The sequence below is a fragment of the Nematolebias whitei genome, chromosome 9 (assembly GCF_014905685.2).
Source record: "Nematolebias whitei isolate Nwh7 chromosome 9, NemWhi1, whole genome shotgun sequence".
Taxonomy (NCBI): domain Eukaryota; kingdom Metazoa; phylum Chordata; class Actinopteri; order Cyprinodontiformes; family Rivulidae; genus Nematolebias; species Nematolebias whitei.
In genome coordinates this window covers 28,327,158-28,341,146 of record NC_056506.1, presented here as the reverse complement: position 1 = coordinate 28,341,146, position 13,989 = coordinate 28,327,158, and the positions used below count along the sequence as shown (strand labels likewise).

Below are 13,989 nucleotides of genomic sequence, written 5' to 3'. Positions count from 1 at the left end.
TTTTTTTTTTTTTTTTTTTTTTTTGAATGTCCAGAGGACCAGATTTAATTTTTTTAGATGCAGAGTGAAGTGTTGTGGTCAGTTTGTCCTCCAGCAGTTTAAGCCTATAGCAGCAGAATTTAGGAATAGCTCTGGAAACCCAAGCCAACACCAATCTATAGGATCTATTAAAAAGAAAAGTCTTAAGTCTGGTCTTAAAAATACACAATTTCAGCCTCACGAACAGAAGTGGAAGTTGATTCCACAAGAGAAAAGCCTGAAAACTGAAAGCTCTGCCTGTCATTCTACTTTTAGAAACTCTAGGAACCACAAGCAGATCTGCAGTTTGACACCGAAGTGCTTGGTTTGGAAAACATTGAACGATACGATCTTTAACGATCTCTCTTGACTCGCTTATCCTTAACTTTGCTGTATTTTATATTTCAGTTTATTCCTGTTGATCTTTGCACTGTGCTTGTTTTTACACAATCTTAATATGTTTCTTACTGTAGTGTCCTGAAAGGCGCTTTTTAAATAAAACGATTATTATTTAATATATTGATTGTTAAGAGCTTTGTGTGTTAAATTCTACTCTGAACCTGACTAGAAGCTAAAACTGGAAAAAAATGTATAAACCTCTTTAGAACTCTAGCAGCCAGATAATAAATTTAATTCTCAATAGTCGGTAAATAGATTTAGCCAAAGCTTCTGTTGGGGGCAATGAGAGGTCAGGATCTCTTACCCACAGATGCTTGGACCTGTTGGTCTGGTTGCAAGTTGTACAGATCCCTCAGAGGAGACAGGGATCACCTTTGGTGTGTTGTTTTCTAGAGTAATGGAGTCTTTGAACCTGCTGCGATATCTGGTCATCAGAGATAAGGTCACAGAGAACCAGGTGAGTGTACAGCAAGGTTTGAAGTTTTCATTGCTCTTTGGTTTCAGCTAACCACGTGTATTCAACTCCTCCCACACCAGACTGGTATCTGGACAGAACTGTATAAAATAGAAGATACGTTCATAAAGCCACTGCGTGTTGGGCTGAACATGTCAAGAGCTCACTACGAGAGGGAGCTGCATGACACCATGGACAGCAAGAAGACCACAGGTCAGTTTTGCTGTCAGAAACACACAGATGCTGAGTTTTCCTTCCTCTGAAAGCATGTTTGTTTTCCAGAGTCTGTCCTGTCTGTGTCTGTTGGAGGAGAGAAGCTGCCAAAAATGACCTCAGAATCTCAGATTCAGGTGAGTCTCTGCTTCATACGGAGTGTGACTGTTCAGATGACATGACTGTAACCAGAGAACCGAATGATTTGAACTCGTCTTTTCAGGCTCTACACTCAGCTCTGCACACATTCGACATGATCGAGAGTGTGTTGGTGCGGATAGAAGAACTCATCGAGGTGAAGGACAGCCTGTAATCTGCAGGAGGCCCTCAACATCTCAGGGCCTAGAGAAAAGTGTTAGATTATTTGGGTTTTGAATGATTATATCAATCTATGCATTGCTGTTTTTTATTTTAATATAAATGTTGTTTGTACACAAGGTTAAACTGTCTGTTCTTGTAATTTCACTGTAATATTTTCTGAAGCTGGAACTAGATAACTCATATGTAATAAACATGTTATGTTTCCTAAATTAACTCAGAATAAAAGGTTTTTATACACACACACACACGCACACACGCACACACACACGCACACACACACACACACCAACTTATAGCTCAGTGTTAAACTGAAAGAGTTACATGTCTTCATGTCAGCTGTGGCAGCCTCCTTGAGTTAGGTTAACCCCAACAGTTGTAGATGCGCAAGTAAGGATTACTTTGAGTTTTACTGATGTCAGACAGACAAGGGCAAAAACTTTCATCACCTGCAGGTGATAATCAGCCATTTTCATTTGTTATAAAAAGGCCGGATTTCAAGGTTAATGAATAAAACTGAGTGACCCACACAACAGCTTTCAGCACATAAATATCCATGCAACCCTTCAGAATAAAAGCCCTTTCAGTCAGTTCACGCTTTAATAAGAAGGTAGTTGTTGGGTCATCCCTTTAAAAACAATGCAAGGGGTTGAAATGCTTGTTGATTTTCAAACAAACACATTTATTAACCAGAATTACCATAAAAGCTTTTGTGAGCTGCTACAGTCACAGATCGTTGAACAGAGGGTGCTGCAGGGCATCAGCAGCTGTGATTCTAGTGGAAGGGTTCAGGTCCAGCATTTGATCCAACAGCTCATAGGCCTCATCAGGGACTGTGTCCCAGCCCAGCTCGTCTTCCTCCACCTCACTATCTGATACTGAACTCTGCTTTGTGAGGCAGGCTGCAGTTTCTCCGTCTCTGTGTGGATGGAGGGTTGGGTCAGCGGGCCGGTGGGTGGGAGTCTCATCATGGATCTTCTCTGAACACTTGGCCTCTGCAGCTGGAGTGACTTTGTTGTTGCGTGACGACCCGCTTCCTCGAAGCGTCTCGCACAGCGTTCGGAGGTCCTGACAAGGAAGTTCCTGACTGCACACCAATGCCTTTCCTAAATAAGATTCAATTCAATTCAGTTCATTTATATAGCACCAAGTCACAACAGAAGTCATCTCAGGGCACTGAACAGAAACATTCACATACATAAAAATTAAATTAATAACATTATTTATCTGAGGAGCAGACTGCTTTGAATCTTACTTCATCACAGACTCACCCTGACCAAGCATGAGTCCAAAAACTAAAACCTCAGTCTTATGTGTATTCAAAAGCAGAACATTTAGGGTCATCCAGGTTTTTATGTCTTCAAGACATGCTTGTAGTCTAAGTAGCTGATTGGATTCATTGGGTTTCATGGCCGGATATAATTGTGTATCATCAGCATAACAATGAAAATTTATCCCATGCTGTTTAATAACTTTACTTAATGGAAGCATATACAAGGTAAAGAGTATTGGTCCAAGCAGTGAACCCTGAGGAACTCCATGACTAACTTTGATGTATGAAGATTCGTTATTTACATTTACAAATTGGAATCATATCAGATAAATGTGATTTAAAACAATTTAGAGCTGTTCCTGTAATCCCAATATCATATTCATGCCTCTGTAATAGAATATTGTGATCAGCTGTATCAAATGATCCAAACCACCAGAACAGCTTTATTCTCCACACAAAGCTGAGTCAGAATCTCATTCTAGAGACTGGACTAATCTAAATGAATAGCCCAAGTAAAAAAAAAAAAAAAAAAGTTAATACACACCGAATGTTTTGGCTGCCCTGATGGTCTCTCTGGAGCCTCGTACAGTCATTATTTGAGTGAGGGCAATCAGGTCATCACTGGCCTTAAAGAACGGGTACCGACCGCTGAGAAGTGAGAGCAGGATCACTCCAGCTGACCACACATCTATGGCTGAGGAACGGGAGAGAACGTTAGTGACGACAAGAGCCACGCTGCTCTTTCTGCAGATTGGCTGGCCTCATCAGTACAGGTGGGGGTTACAATCTCTGCTTTATGCATCTTGATGTAGACATGATTGTTTCTGAAGAAATGTATACATATTTGATTACTGGTGCTGGTCATGAAATTAGAATATCATGAAAAAGTTGATTTTTTTCAGTAATTCCATTCAAAAAGTGAAGCGTGTATATTATATTCATTCATTCATTAGACACAGACTGATATATTTCAAATGTTTTTTTTTTAATGTTGATAATGATAACTGACAATTAACGAAAACCCCAAATTCAGTAACTCAGAAAATTAGAATATCGTGAAAAGGTTCAATATTGAAGACACCTGGTGCCACACTAATCAGCTAATTAACTCAAAACACTTGCAAAGGCCTTTAAATGGTCTCAGTCTAGTTCTGTAGACTACACAATCATGGGGAAGACTGCTGACATGACAGTTCTCCAAAAGGTGACCATTGACACATTGAGAGGCGAAAGAAAGGAAAAGATGTGGTAGAAAAAAAGTGTACAAGCAATAGGGATAACTGCACCCTGGAGAGGATGGTGACACAAACCCATTCCAAAATGTGGGGGAGATTCACAAAAAGTGGACTGCAGCTGAAGTCATTACTTCCAGAACCACCACGCTCAGACATATGCAAGACATGGGTTTCAGCGGTTGCATTCCTTTGCATTCCTGATTCTTGAAGCAATGACTTCAGCTGCAGTCCACTCTTTGTGAATCTCCCCCACATTTCACGGTCCCCTGCCCACTTTTTAATCTGCAGCTTCAGAGCAGTGCTGTACACAACTGAGGTTACTAACCTGTGCCTTGGTTGGGACACTTGGTGAGGACTTCAGGCGCTCTGAAACCGGGAGTCCCAGCTCTGGGTGCCACCTGCTGTTTCCTTCAAACAAAAGAAGGGTGAGGAAACAACAAACCAAGACTTAGCACAACAAATCTCTGATTAGTGATGGAATTGTTCTTTATGAATTTGACACAGTCTTATTTTGATATTCACAGTAAAACTGAAAACTAATTTGAGGAAACAACAAAGTTCATGCTCAATGTGAGGAACTGCTTTATGTTTGATGATTTTTTTTTACCTGGCCATGCAGATGTTGCAGACTCGGTCAGTGAGGTAGCAGCTGCATGTGAGGCCCGGCTGTAAGGCCTTCTGTGGTTTCTGACTGCTGCTCTGGGTCCTGACAGGCAGCGGGCCCTGGGGGGCCAGATCCGCAGGCTTTCTGAGCTTGAGATAAAGTAACGAGAGAGCGTGAATACTTGCTCTTTAAAGCAAATTAGAAAACCTTTAGGTATCCATTTCTTTTATTTTGACAAGAACTGTTTTTCTTAGAGGAATGCATATCACCCGCCACATTTCATGGCAGACGTTTTAGGTCACATTTTGTAAATTAAGTTACGTGTGATCTGCTATGATATTGTGAGATCTCATAAACTTAAAGTGTGCATACGTTGTGAGTATAATTAAAATTTGTTTGCGATATTTTGCTAACAGACAAACAGTGCTGACTAACAGTTAACACAAAAATGTGTCACTCATGAGTATGGGGCTGTGACTGACTCTCACCTACACCAAATTTTATTTCTTAATATCTGTCAAACTGACTGAGCAACAGCCATTTTTGTGTTTGCTGAGGTTGCTTAGCTGTGGGAGCCATTTTATTATTGCCCCATGCCTCTGGCAGTGGTAATGACTAAAATGAAGTTATTTCTACAGTAGGAGCACAGCAACTTAAAGTGACTGTCATATCAAAATCTCATAATAACAACATGCTTTTTTTTTTTGGAAGAACAACAGTGAAAAATAATCATGCCACTAAGATGAACAGTTGTTGACATATTTGCGTGCACAGTAACAGGAAGTGATGACAAAGAGGAATGGCTGCGTGTGAACGGAGCATTGCTACAACTCCTGACACACAGACAGAGAAGAATCTGATGGTTCTTTAGATTATCGTACTTGCCGCCGTACAAGTCGCATCAGTTCCAATACGTCTAATAAAGTGGGAAAAACATACGTCGCTTCGCCGTATACCTCGTGTCTATTATGTGTCACCGCAGACAACCCAGAAATGTGGACCGGTGTTGTGGCAAAAATTGATGGGCTGCCAAATGGCGGCCGCAGGAGCATGTACGAGAGGACTTTAACAAGAATTTAACAAGATTAACACTTAAAAACAATTATTGTTTGCTCAACATTGTAGCAAAGGTGTGTCTCAGTTGAACTTTTCCTTAATAAATGCACTTTAATGGTCAAATCAGCTGCATTTCACCTGCAGCAAAATTAGAGATGCACCGATCCGATACAGATATCGCGACAATGTGACCGATCCATGACTGAGCAGATCTTTTCACTAATTCTATACTTTGTGACGTCACATGCTAGCCTACTGGCTGAACAAATTAAAGTTGTGTTGTTTTTACACGTTTGACAAAGCTTGTGAAGCTCTTGGTGTGTTTAAGTGTGCTCAGAGTTTTCAATAAATTTGTAATTCAGTAAATTAATGTCTGCGTTTAACAAAACAAATGTTTGAAGTTAATTCAGCACTGGGTTTGTAAGATCTATCATCCAGGTAGACAACAAAAATGGCTAAATCATGTCATGTGGACCTGTAGGTCCACATGACATGATTTAGCCATTTTTGTTAATTCAGCACTGCTTTTCTGTATCGGATCGGTATCGGTCGGCATCAAGCAGCAGATATCAGTATCGGATTGGAAGTGAAAAAAAAAAAAAAAAAAAAAAAAAAAGGCAGCAGATCGGTGCATCCCTAAGCGAAATGCAGCTGATTTGACGTTTGCTCCAGGAGTTCCGGAGCAAGACGAAAGTAGCTTAGTATGGCAAGCCAAGTGTCTCATTAATAGACACTTTTACCTATTAATGAGACACTTGGCTTGCCATATTAGTCGAGGGCCCTCTAGTGGCTGAAAATGGTAGTGTTCAATATTTTATATGCCAGAATAAATTAAATAGTCAGATCACAGCCAAAAATTAATTATAAATATTGGGGAAAAAACAAATACGTCGCTTCGCTGTATAAGTCGCAGGCATGCTAATTTATGAAGAAAAAAAGTGACTTATACAGTGAAAATACAGTATTTTTGGTCACTATTAGAGAGACAAAGAAAAGTCAGAGTTCAATAATACTGTTTCTATAAACAAACACCAGGGAACTCCCCTTTTTAAAGAGTTTCCTTATTATGTCACTTCCTGTAAAAAACAAAAACAAAAAAACAAACAATCAACATTTATTTATAGAGCTCTTTACAGCAGCCATAAAAAGGTGCACGGAGCACTTCACAGCACAAAAGTTAAAAACTATCAATAAAACCTACGTAGAAAGACAAAACTGCCAGAGTGCCACTAGGTATTAAAAGCCTGCCTGAATAAAAAGCTTTTAAATTAGATTTAAAAAGGCCCAGATCAGTGATGGAGAGCACGTCATGAGGTAGTTGGCTTCAGAGTCTGGGTGCGGCGACCAAGAAGACCCGGCCACCCCAACGTTTGTATTTGGACTTTGGGACAAACAGTAAAAATGTATTAGTTGATCCTAAGGTCCTCTCAAGCTCAAGGAAACCTACTAAACCAGCTAAATAAGGTGTGGCAAGACAGTTGAGCTTTAAAAGTGGACAATTAACGTTTAAAATCAATTCTAAAAACAGACAGGAAAGCAAACGGAGAGACGATAACACAGAGATGTGCTCATGTCTGGGAGTGTTGGTTAGGAGTCGGGCCGCAGTGTTTTGGACCAGCTGAAGGCATCTGGTGGAGGACTGGGAGATTCCTACTTACAAACCATTACAAACTGATAAAAGCATGAATGGTTTTTTTCCAGGTCAAGACGATTTGAAAAATGCTTGATCTTGGCTAAAAGACGTACTTAAAAAAAAGCTGGCCATGAATACCGCGGATATACGTTTATCAAACGTCAAGTCCTTCTCGAAGGTCACCCTCGAGCTTTTAGCTTGAACTTGGGATGTCAGAGCACCCAATATACAAGCATCATCATCATCATCATCACTTTGGCTGTGCCAGGTTCCAAAGAAAACATAATAGCTATGAGACAAAATTGTAAATTCATGTGTATTTTGCCAAATTTCTTAAATATCAAGACGTTTTCTTCCACTTTTTGTATTTGTAGGAAATGCATATCACAGGCATGTTAATACAATACCTCAGGCTTGTTCTCAAAATAAATAAATAAATAAATAAAACAACTTTTCCTTTTTTTACTTGTTCACTTTTCTTACCTCCTTTTTACTGGCAGCTTGCTTCGTAGTGGAGCGAACTGGAGCACAGCTGTTCAGATTTCTCTCTCCAAACACAGGTCGTGGGACTTTACGTAGTCCCGTCAGTTCCTAAAGTAAACAAACAAAAACAAACATGTTAGAAAACCAGGAAGAACATCATGAAGAGATGCCATTGAGGAAGTCCAGTCCCTCTGAGCAGTGACTATAGAGCAGGGCTGTTCAACTGAACTGCTCACGGGCCACAGTTTCTGAAAGCAGCAGCTCAGGGGCATCCAGCAATTAAAGTCACTCTGTAAATAAACTAAGTATTACAATATCCTGATGCATGCTCAATAATTCCTCAGTCTGAGGCTGAGACTGAAGAAGTCTTTCGGATGAAAGACGAAACGTATCTAGATTTTTTTTGCTTTGTTTTGTTTTTTTGAATGTCCAGAACTTTTTTTAGATTTTTCTACCTGGATTATTGAGCATGCATCAGGGTAAGTATTACAATGATCTGTCACTTTTTAAATTTGTTTATTTTATTGCACTGAATCATAAATGCAATAAACAGACCCAACTGGTGGGCCAGATTGAAGTCACCGCCAGTTGAATAGCCCTGCTATAGAGGATCTGTGAAAATGGCTGACACAACCAGATCAGTGAGACACCTTTGTGAGTTTTGTGTGAGAGCCGAGTGTGGGGACGGGGCGTGCTCGTTTAACCAGAGTTTTCCCAGAGGCCGATGAGGACGTGGAGGAAGAGGAGGAGGAAGCAGGCAGTGATTGTTGTGGAGGCAGTGAAGTTGAGGCCGTGCTGGTGGTTTTAGGTGGTGCTTTGCTCCGGGGTGCAGCTTCTTGTTTCCCCGTAGTCCCTCCACCTTTCTGCGACGACCTCGGCCTCACCACCTTCAGCAGCTCGATCTGGGTGTCAGCCGTGCCCTGAGCCAGGCCGAAGTCCACCAGAGCATACCTGCATAAACAGACACGGCGTCAGCATGGATGTATAAACGTTGACGCTTTCTGGGAGACTTCTGAACATTTCAAACTGTAAACTGATAAAAAGGACTGAAAGAGAGAAAAATGTTACGTTACACAAGACTCTCAGCTGCTACAGCATCGGATCTTAGCTCAAAATCTGAACAATTAAATGAGTTAAAGCCTGAATTGTCCTTTTTTAAATCAATGGGCTGTGGCAGCCATCTTGAATTGGGGTTGACTATAAATTAATCAAATGTTTAAAGATTAATTTCTGAAAGTCTTAATAAGACCAGTGTCCAGTGGTTCCTCCGATATTGTGCTAACAGACAAACAAGGCTGACATTTATATGCTCAACATGTAAATCTGAATTTTGTTTCTTTTTTTGGTTGTTTTGAAACATGGATGATTAATGTCAAGTGATTAAAGCCACTTTACTGACGCCATTACAAACACTGTTATCTGTGTTCCCTACTTAAATAAGTTGGTAACCCCAGAGCTTTACCAAAAAGCAGACGTGCTATTAGTTTATTTTTTTTATACAAAGCTAACGTAAGAAACAACAAAGTCCATGCTCAATAATCCAAGTATACAATCCAACATTTTTCAGTAAAGTACTAACTAAAGTAAGAAATATCCAGTAACTTTCAGAAACGCTGGTTTTCTATTTTTATTTTGAAAACTCATGTACTTGAACTCATCTGTCTTCAGTACCTCCAGTCCTGTCTGCTGTTCCACCCGTCTCCCTCTCAATCACTCAGATTCTCACTTCTATCCTCTTTTCTTCACAGCAAACTTTCAGAATCTCCTCCACCTGATTCCTACTCTCACTACAAAGTAGGTGTAGTAAATGAAACTTATTTAACATGCACGACGTGATGATTCTTGTACCAAGCAAATCATCAGGATTTTACCAGAAAATGTTAAAATGTCAGAAAGATAAAAGAAAAATTAGGCTTAATGGTTATAATCACGGAGAACTTAAGAAAGGTGAAAATACAAACTTTTTACTCTTCCTGTTGTAGAGGAAGTTGTTTGGCTTGATGTCCCGATGAATGATACCAAACTGGTGGATGTGTTTCAGGGCCTTTAGCAGGTGGTAGATGTACAGGCGGACCTCCTCAAAGCTTAGTGACCCAATAACGTCCTGAAAAACATGTTGTGATTAATAAAATGTTGAAAAATGCAACAATAAGTCAAGTTCATATCTGTAAAATGATAAAACAAAAAACAGACGTGCAACGACGTCCGTACCACAATAGCTTGGTGTTCCATGTAGGGCATAACAATCAGCACACGGTCCTCCTTCCTGAAGCAGAACGTCACCCCCATCACGTTCTCCCTGCCCCTGCAGGAACATTAAGAGCACAGCTGTTACAGCGTTGTTGGTACAGATCCATAAGATTCACGTCCTAAAACCTCTACAGAAAGATCTATACGTTGAGACGTGACGAGACAAAACAAGACGCCACACGATAAGAACGAGATGAGATCTTAAGACTTTTAAGAAACAAGTTTTTGCCACAAACTCGACTCCCTGGCGTCCCTCCTATTTAGGGCTGTGAAATTCCAGGAATTTTCAAAGTTGGGATCTTTCCATGGGAATACACAGGAGTTTATGGAAATAAATTAAAATATGGAAAACAGGCTGTACTTATATAGCATCGTTCTATCTTATCAAGACACTCAAAGCTCTTTACACTACAACCTGTGCCTCATTTACACATTCATACAGCACTCTACTAGATCTATACAAAGACCAATCAGAGCTTTATCACATTCATACACTGATGGGACACTCTGAGGCAATGAGGGGTTCAATGTCTTGCTCAGGGACACTTCAACACGTGACTGTTGGTGGAATCAAACCTCCAGCTCTCCCATTAGAGGGCAACCTCTCTAACCACTCAGCCACAGCCGCCCCATAAATCATGGACTTTAATAAGAATATTATTAGAACCCCCGACAAATACTATGCAGTCACTACTCTTATGTTCTTTCTTTTATTCCCCATTAAAAAACAAAAACTCATCTTTTTTATTATTATTCCAACATTAACAAAAAAAGAGAAAAAAAATGTACTTGTTGTAGTCGGTAACACTATGGCTTTATTGTTGTATTTTCAGCTCCTGAGCTGTCAGTTTGTTCAAAGATGTATAAACAAAGAAGCAGATGGCCGCTTGTCCTGTTCTGATAATGGTTTCATCCTCATGAGGGAGTTTTTCCTTTCCACTGTCACCTTCATGCTTGCTCAAGATGAGTCTGTGATGGAGTTAAACTCAAAAAAAGTCTGCTCCTCAGATAAATAATGTTAAATTGTTATTTTTATATATGAATGTTTCTGTTCAGTGCCCTGAGATGACTTCTGTTGTGACTTGGCATTATATTAATAAACTGAATTGAATATAATAAAATATTGGTGCAAAATGTCTATAAATTTCATAAAGTACATAACTCCATTTAGCCTCCTTTACTTCAGGTCAGTTGTGAGAGGTTGTAAGCAGCCAATCAGCGTTAAGAAGAAAGAAAAAGGATTTGTGGCAAAGTGCTTCGATCTTTAAAATATTTTGGTTGGGTTTTACTAAAGCTAAATAAATGCTCTGCGTTTGTTCTTTATCTTGGGAACTTATTAAGCACAAAAAATGTTAGCCAATAGAAAAGTTTAAATTCAATCGTTGTAGTAACTCCCCTTTATCAAGGGTGCTCAGTAGTTTTCAATTGTTGATACATTTCAAACAAAGAAAAAGATAAAACAAAAGATGAATGTAAAACAACCTAAATGACAATTTCTTGACATTTTGATGCGTGTCCTTTTTAGCAAAAATTTCAAACTTATGCTAAAATGAAGTATAATGCAGCAGTAATAATGACAGTGATGTAAAAATTTAAATGAATCTTTTGCATGAACACTGAAAAACTGGAGTAATTTTAAAGTAGCACAATCTGATTTGGAAACAATTCTGCTCGTTGACCGCTCCACAAATCAACCATTTTACCTTCTTAAATGAACTTCAGTCTTCAAACTTTCATAGCAATTCATACGAACGCTAACAGATAAACCTTTACATCTCAGTCCGTTTTGTGTTATTTTAATATTGCGGGGTACTTCAGCAGGAATACTATGATATTCCATAGAATGCTATGTAAAAGTGCATTCGCATAAGCAGTTATAAAATTTAGGAGTTGTGTTTTTTAGGACTACAACTATCCACGTTGGTGTTTGCTGTGTTTGGGCTAGCTGCTCATCAGTCGTGTTGGAATAAACGCGATTTATCCAAAGTGAGTTAGTCCAAAAAGCTATTTGCAACAGGTAAGACGTTAATTGCTCATAATCTTGACACAGAACAACACTTCAAATCAACGCACATATCCCTTCAGTGTGACAGAGCACATTTCAGTGAAACATGCTGGACTCACCCCGCAACAGTCAGACACTGAAGTTCTGCAGCAATGCGTGTGGGGTGGCTGGTTGGGATGAGGTACTTCAACGCAAACATCTCTCTTCTCCCATCCTGCATCTGTGCTTCACCCAGGTACACCGAGCTGAATGTTCCTAACGCACGCAGACACATTGTGCAGTCTTCACTTTTGCATTCGCAGTCAAATTAATTATGGTGAACGAATATCTCTTACAAATACAACCCTAAATCATTCACAGCGAATCAAACACAAACGAAAGCTGACCGTGTACCTTCTCCTATTTTGTCTATGATGCGGAAAACTTTGGCCAGCTGAGGAACAGCTTTGTACAAGAGCTCGATTTCCAACTCCACATCCCCTGAAAAGAGAAGTGCCATTAAACACGCAACCACTTTACAGTAAACACCTGAGTAAAAATATTCAACTTAAATAAAAAAAACAGGTATTTTCTTAATTTCACATTTACTGCGTTTTAATAAAACTGTCATTAAGAATATAATGAGGTATTGATGAGATCAGTTCATGTGGTTGATCGTCTTAAAAACATGTTTTACTTGAGACTTTTCTTTTCCTGTGAGATGTGTCAGACTTTATGCATCCTTCAGTGTTCACATCCTCAGTGGAGACAGGAGAAAACTCCATCTGAAAACTAAACATTCAGGAAACAAATTACCAGAAACATCCATGTTTGACACACATTTACTGTAATTGGATTACTTTTCGCCCAACAGATCTAAATAAAACGAAGTTGAACTTCACATTTAAATCGTATTTGCTAAACAAACTTTCAGGTTAATGTTGCATCAGTAATGCTAAGCTGCTACGAACAGAAACAAACTCACCTCTGGTTGGCTGTAAAGAGCAGCAGCTCAGCCGAGGAACATTTCATAAACTCATCTTACAGCCGTCTTTACCGATTTAAAGCGAACTGAACGGGTTTTAATGTAGTTTCGGTAGTTTAATAAACGTCGTTAAAACTTTATTTGATCGTTTTCCGCCAACAAACTACGCGCGAAAAGTGACGTCGAGGACATCTCGCGTTGAGTAAGCGTTGACCACGTGACTGACATCATCCAATCACGAAGCGTCTGTGACTCACGCAGATTAGATGTTTTTTTCTCGCATAAAATTTAACTTGTTTGTTGCTCAGTTGTGTTCAATACGTGAATATAAACCTGAGAAAAATATGGAGATAATTACACATTGAGCCTAAACTTGGTTTTACCTGTCAAAAATTATCTCAAGAACTCCTAACTGGACAAAAATACACAGAGATTATCGTCTTAAAACTCCTGGGTTAATTACTCTGACTATGTCCCAGCAACATTTCTGTATTTACATAAATCCCAAAATATTTTGCAACTTACAATTGCTTTAGAAGCACATTTTCTTTGATATTCATAAAGTAGAATTAATCTGCAGGAAATTATTATCAGTTTTATTTACTTGACACTAAGTTTACATCAACAAATGAAAAATTATATATATTTTTACGTTGTAGGTTAAACTCGACAAGTATTTTGTTTAAGTTTCTAGCAGTCAAAAGGTCAATAAACTATAAAAAATATATTATTATTATTGTGTTATCCCGACAAATTTTTACCTGTTCATGTGGTACTTCATGTTCATTGGTTACATTCTTCAACTTGACTAATTTATAGCAACTTCTGTTGTATTATTTATCCATCCATTCAATTTTTTACCCACTTCTCCTTTCCAGGTTGTGAGCAGCTGGTTCCTACCTCCAGCAGTCACTGTGAGAGGCGGGGGACAGGACGCAAGACTGTCACAGGGACCCATATAGAGACAAATGGGACAAACAACCATTCACTCTCTCACTCACACCTAGGAACAATTTAGAGTTACCAATCAGCCTAACATGCATGTTATTGGTCTGTGGCAACCAGAGTACCCAGAAAACCCACA

The 13,989-nt window shown here is 39.3% G+C and overlaps 2 protein-coding genes across 2 annotated transcripts in view; one reads left to right on the top strand and one right to left on the bottom strand.

Annotated features, from left to right (window-relative positions):
- The window catches only part of glmna (glomulin, FKBP associated protein a), a 14,436-nt gene extending 12,947 nt beyond the window's left edge, over positions 1 to 1,489 (top strand). Inside the window, 3 exon segments of the mRNA XM_037681634.1 lie at positions 811 to 874; positions 955 to 1,221; positions 1,308 to 1,489. Of these exon segments, the coding sequence (XP_037537562.1) occupies positions 811 to 874; positions 955 to 1,221; positions 1,308 to 1,397 (421 nt within the window). The 3' untranslated portion in view covers positions 1,398 to 1,489.
- A 639-nt stretch (positions 1,490 to 2,128) lies between these two features.
- On the bottom strand, positions 2,129 to 12,932 carry cdc7 (cell division cycle 7 homolog (S. cerevisiae)). Its single transcript, XM_037681633.1, has 12 exons — positions 12,906 to 12,932; positions 12,618 to 12,712; positions 12,335 to 12,421; positions 12,061 to 12,196; positions 9,898 to 9,991; positions 9,648 to 9,790; positions 8,337 to 8,637; positions 7,687 to 7,794; positions 4,518 to 4,663; positions 4,236 to 4,318; positions 3,220 to 3,369; positions 2,129 to 2,508 (listed from the first exon to the last, which is right to left on the bottom strand). The coding sequence occupies exons 2-12, from the start codon at positions 12,703 to 12,705 to the stop codon at positions 2,129 to 2,131; spliced, it is 1,716 nt and encodes a 571-aa protein (XP_037537561.1). The 5' UTR covers positions 12,706 to 12,712; positions 12,906 to 12,932.
- Positions 12,933 to 13,989: the final 1,057 nt, after the last annotated feature.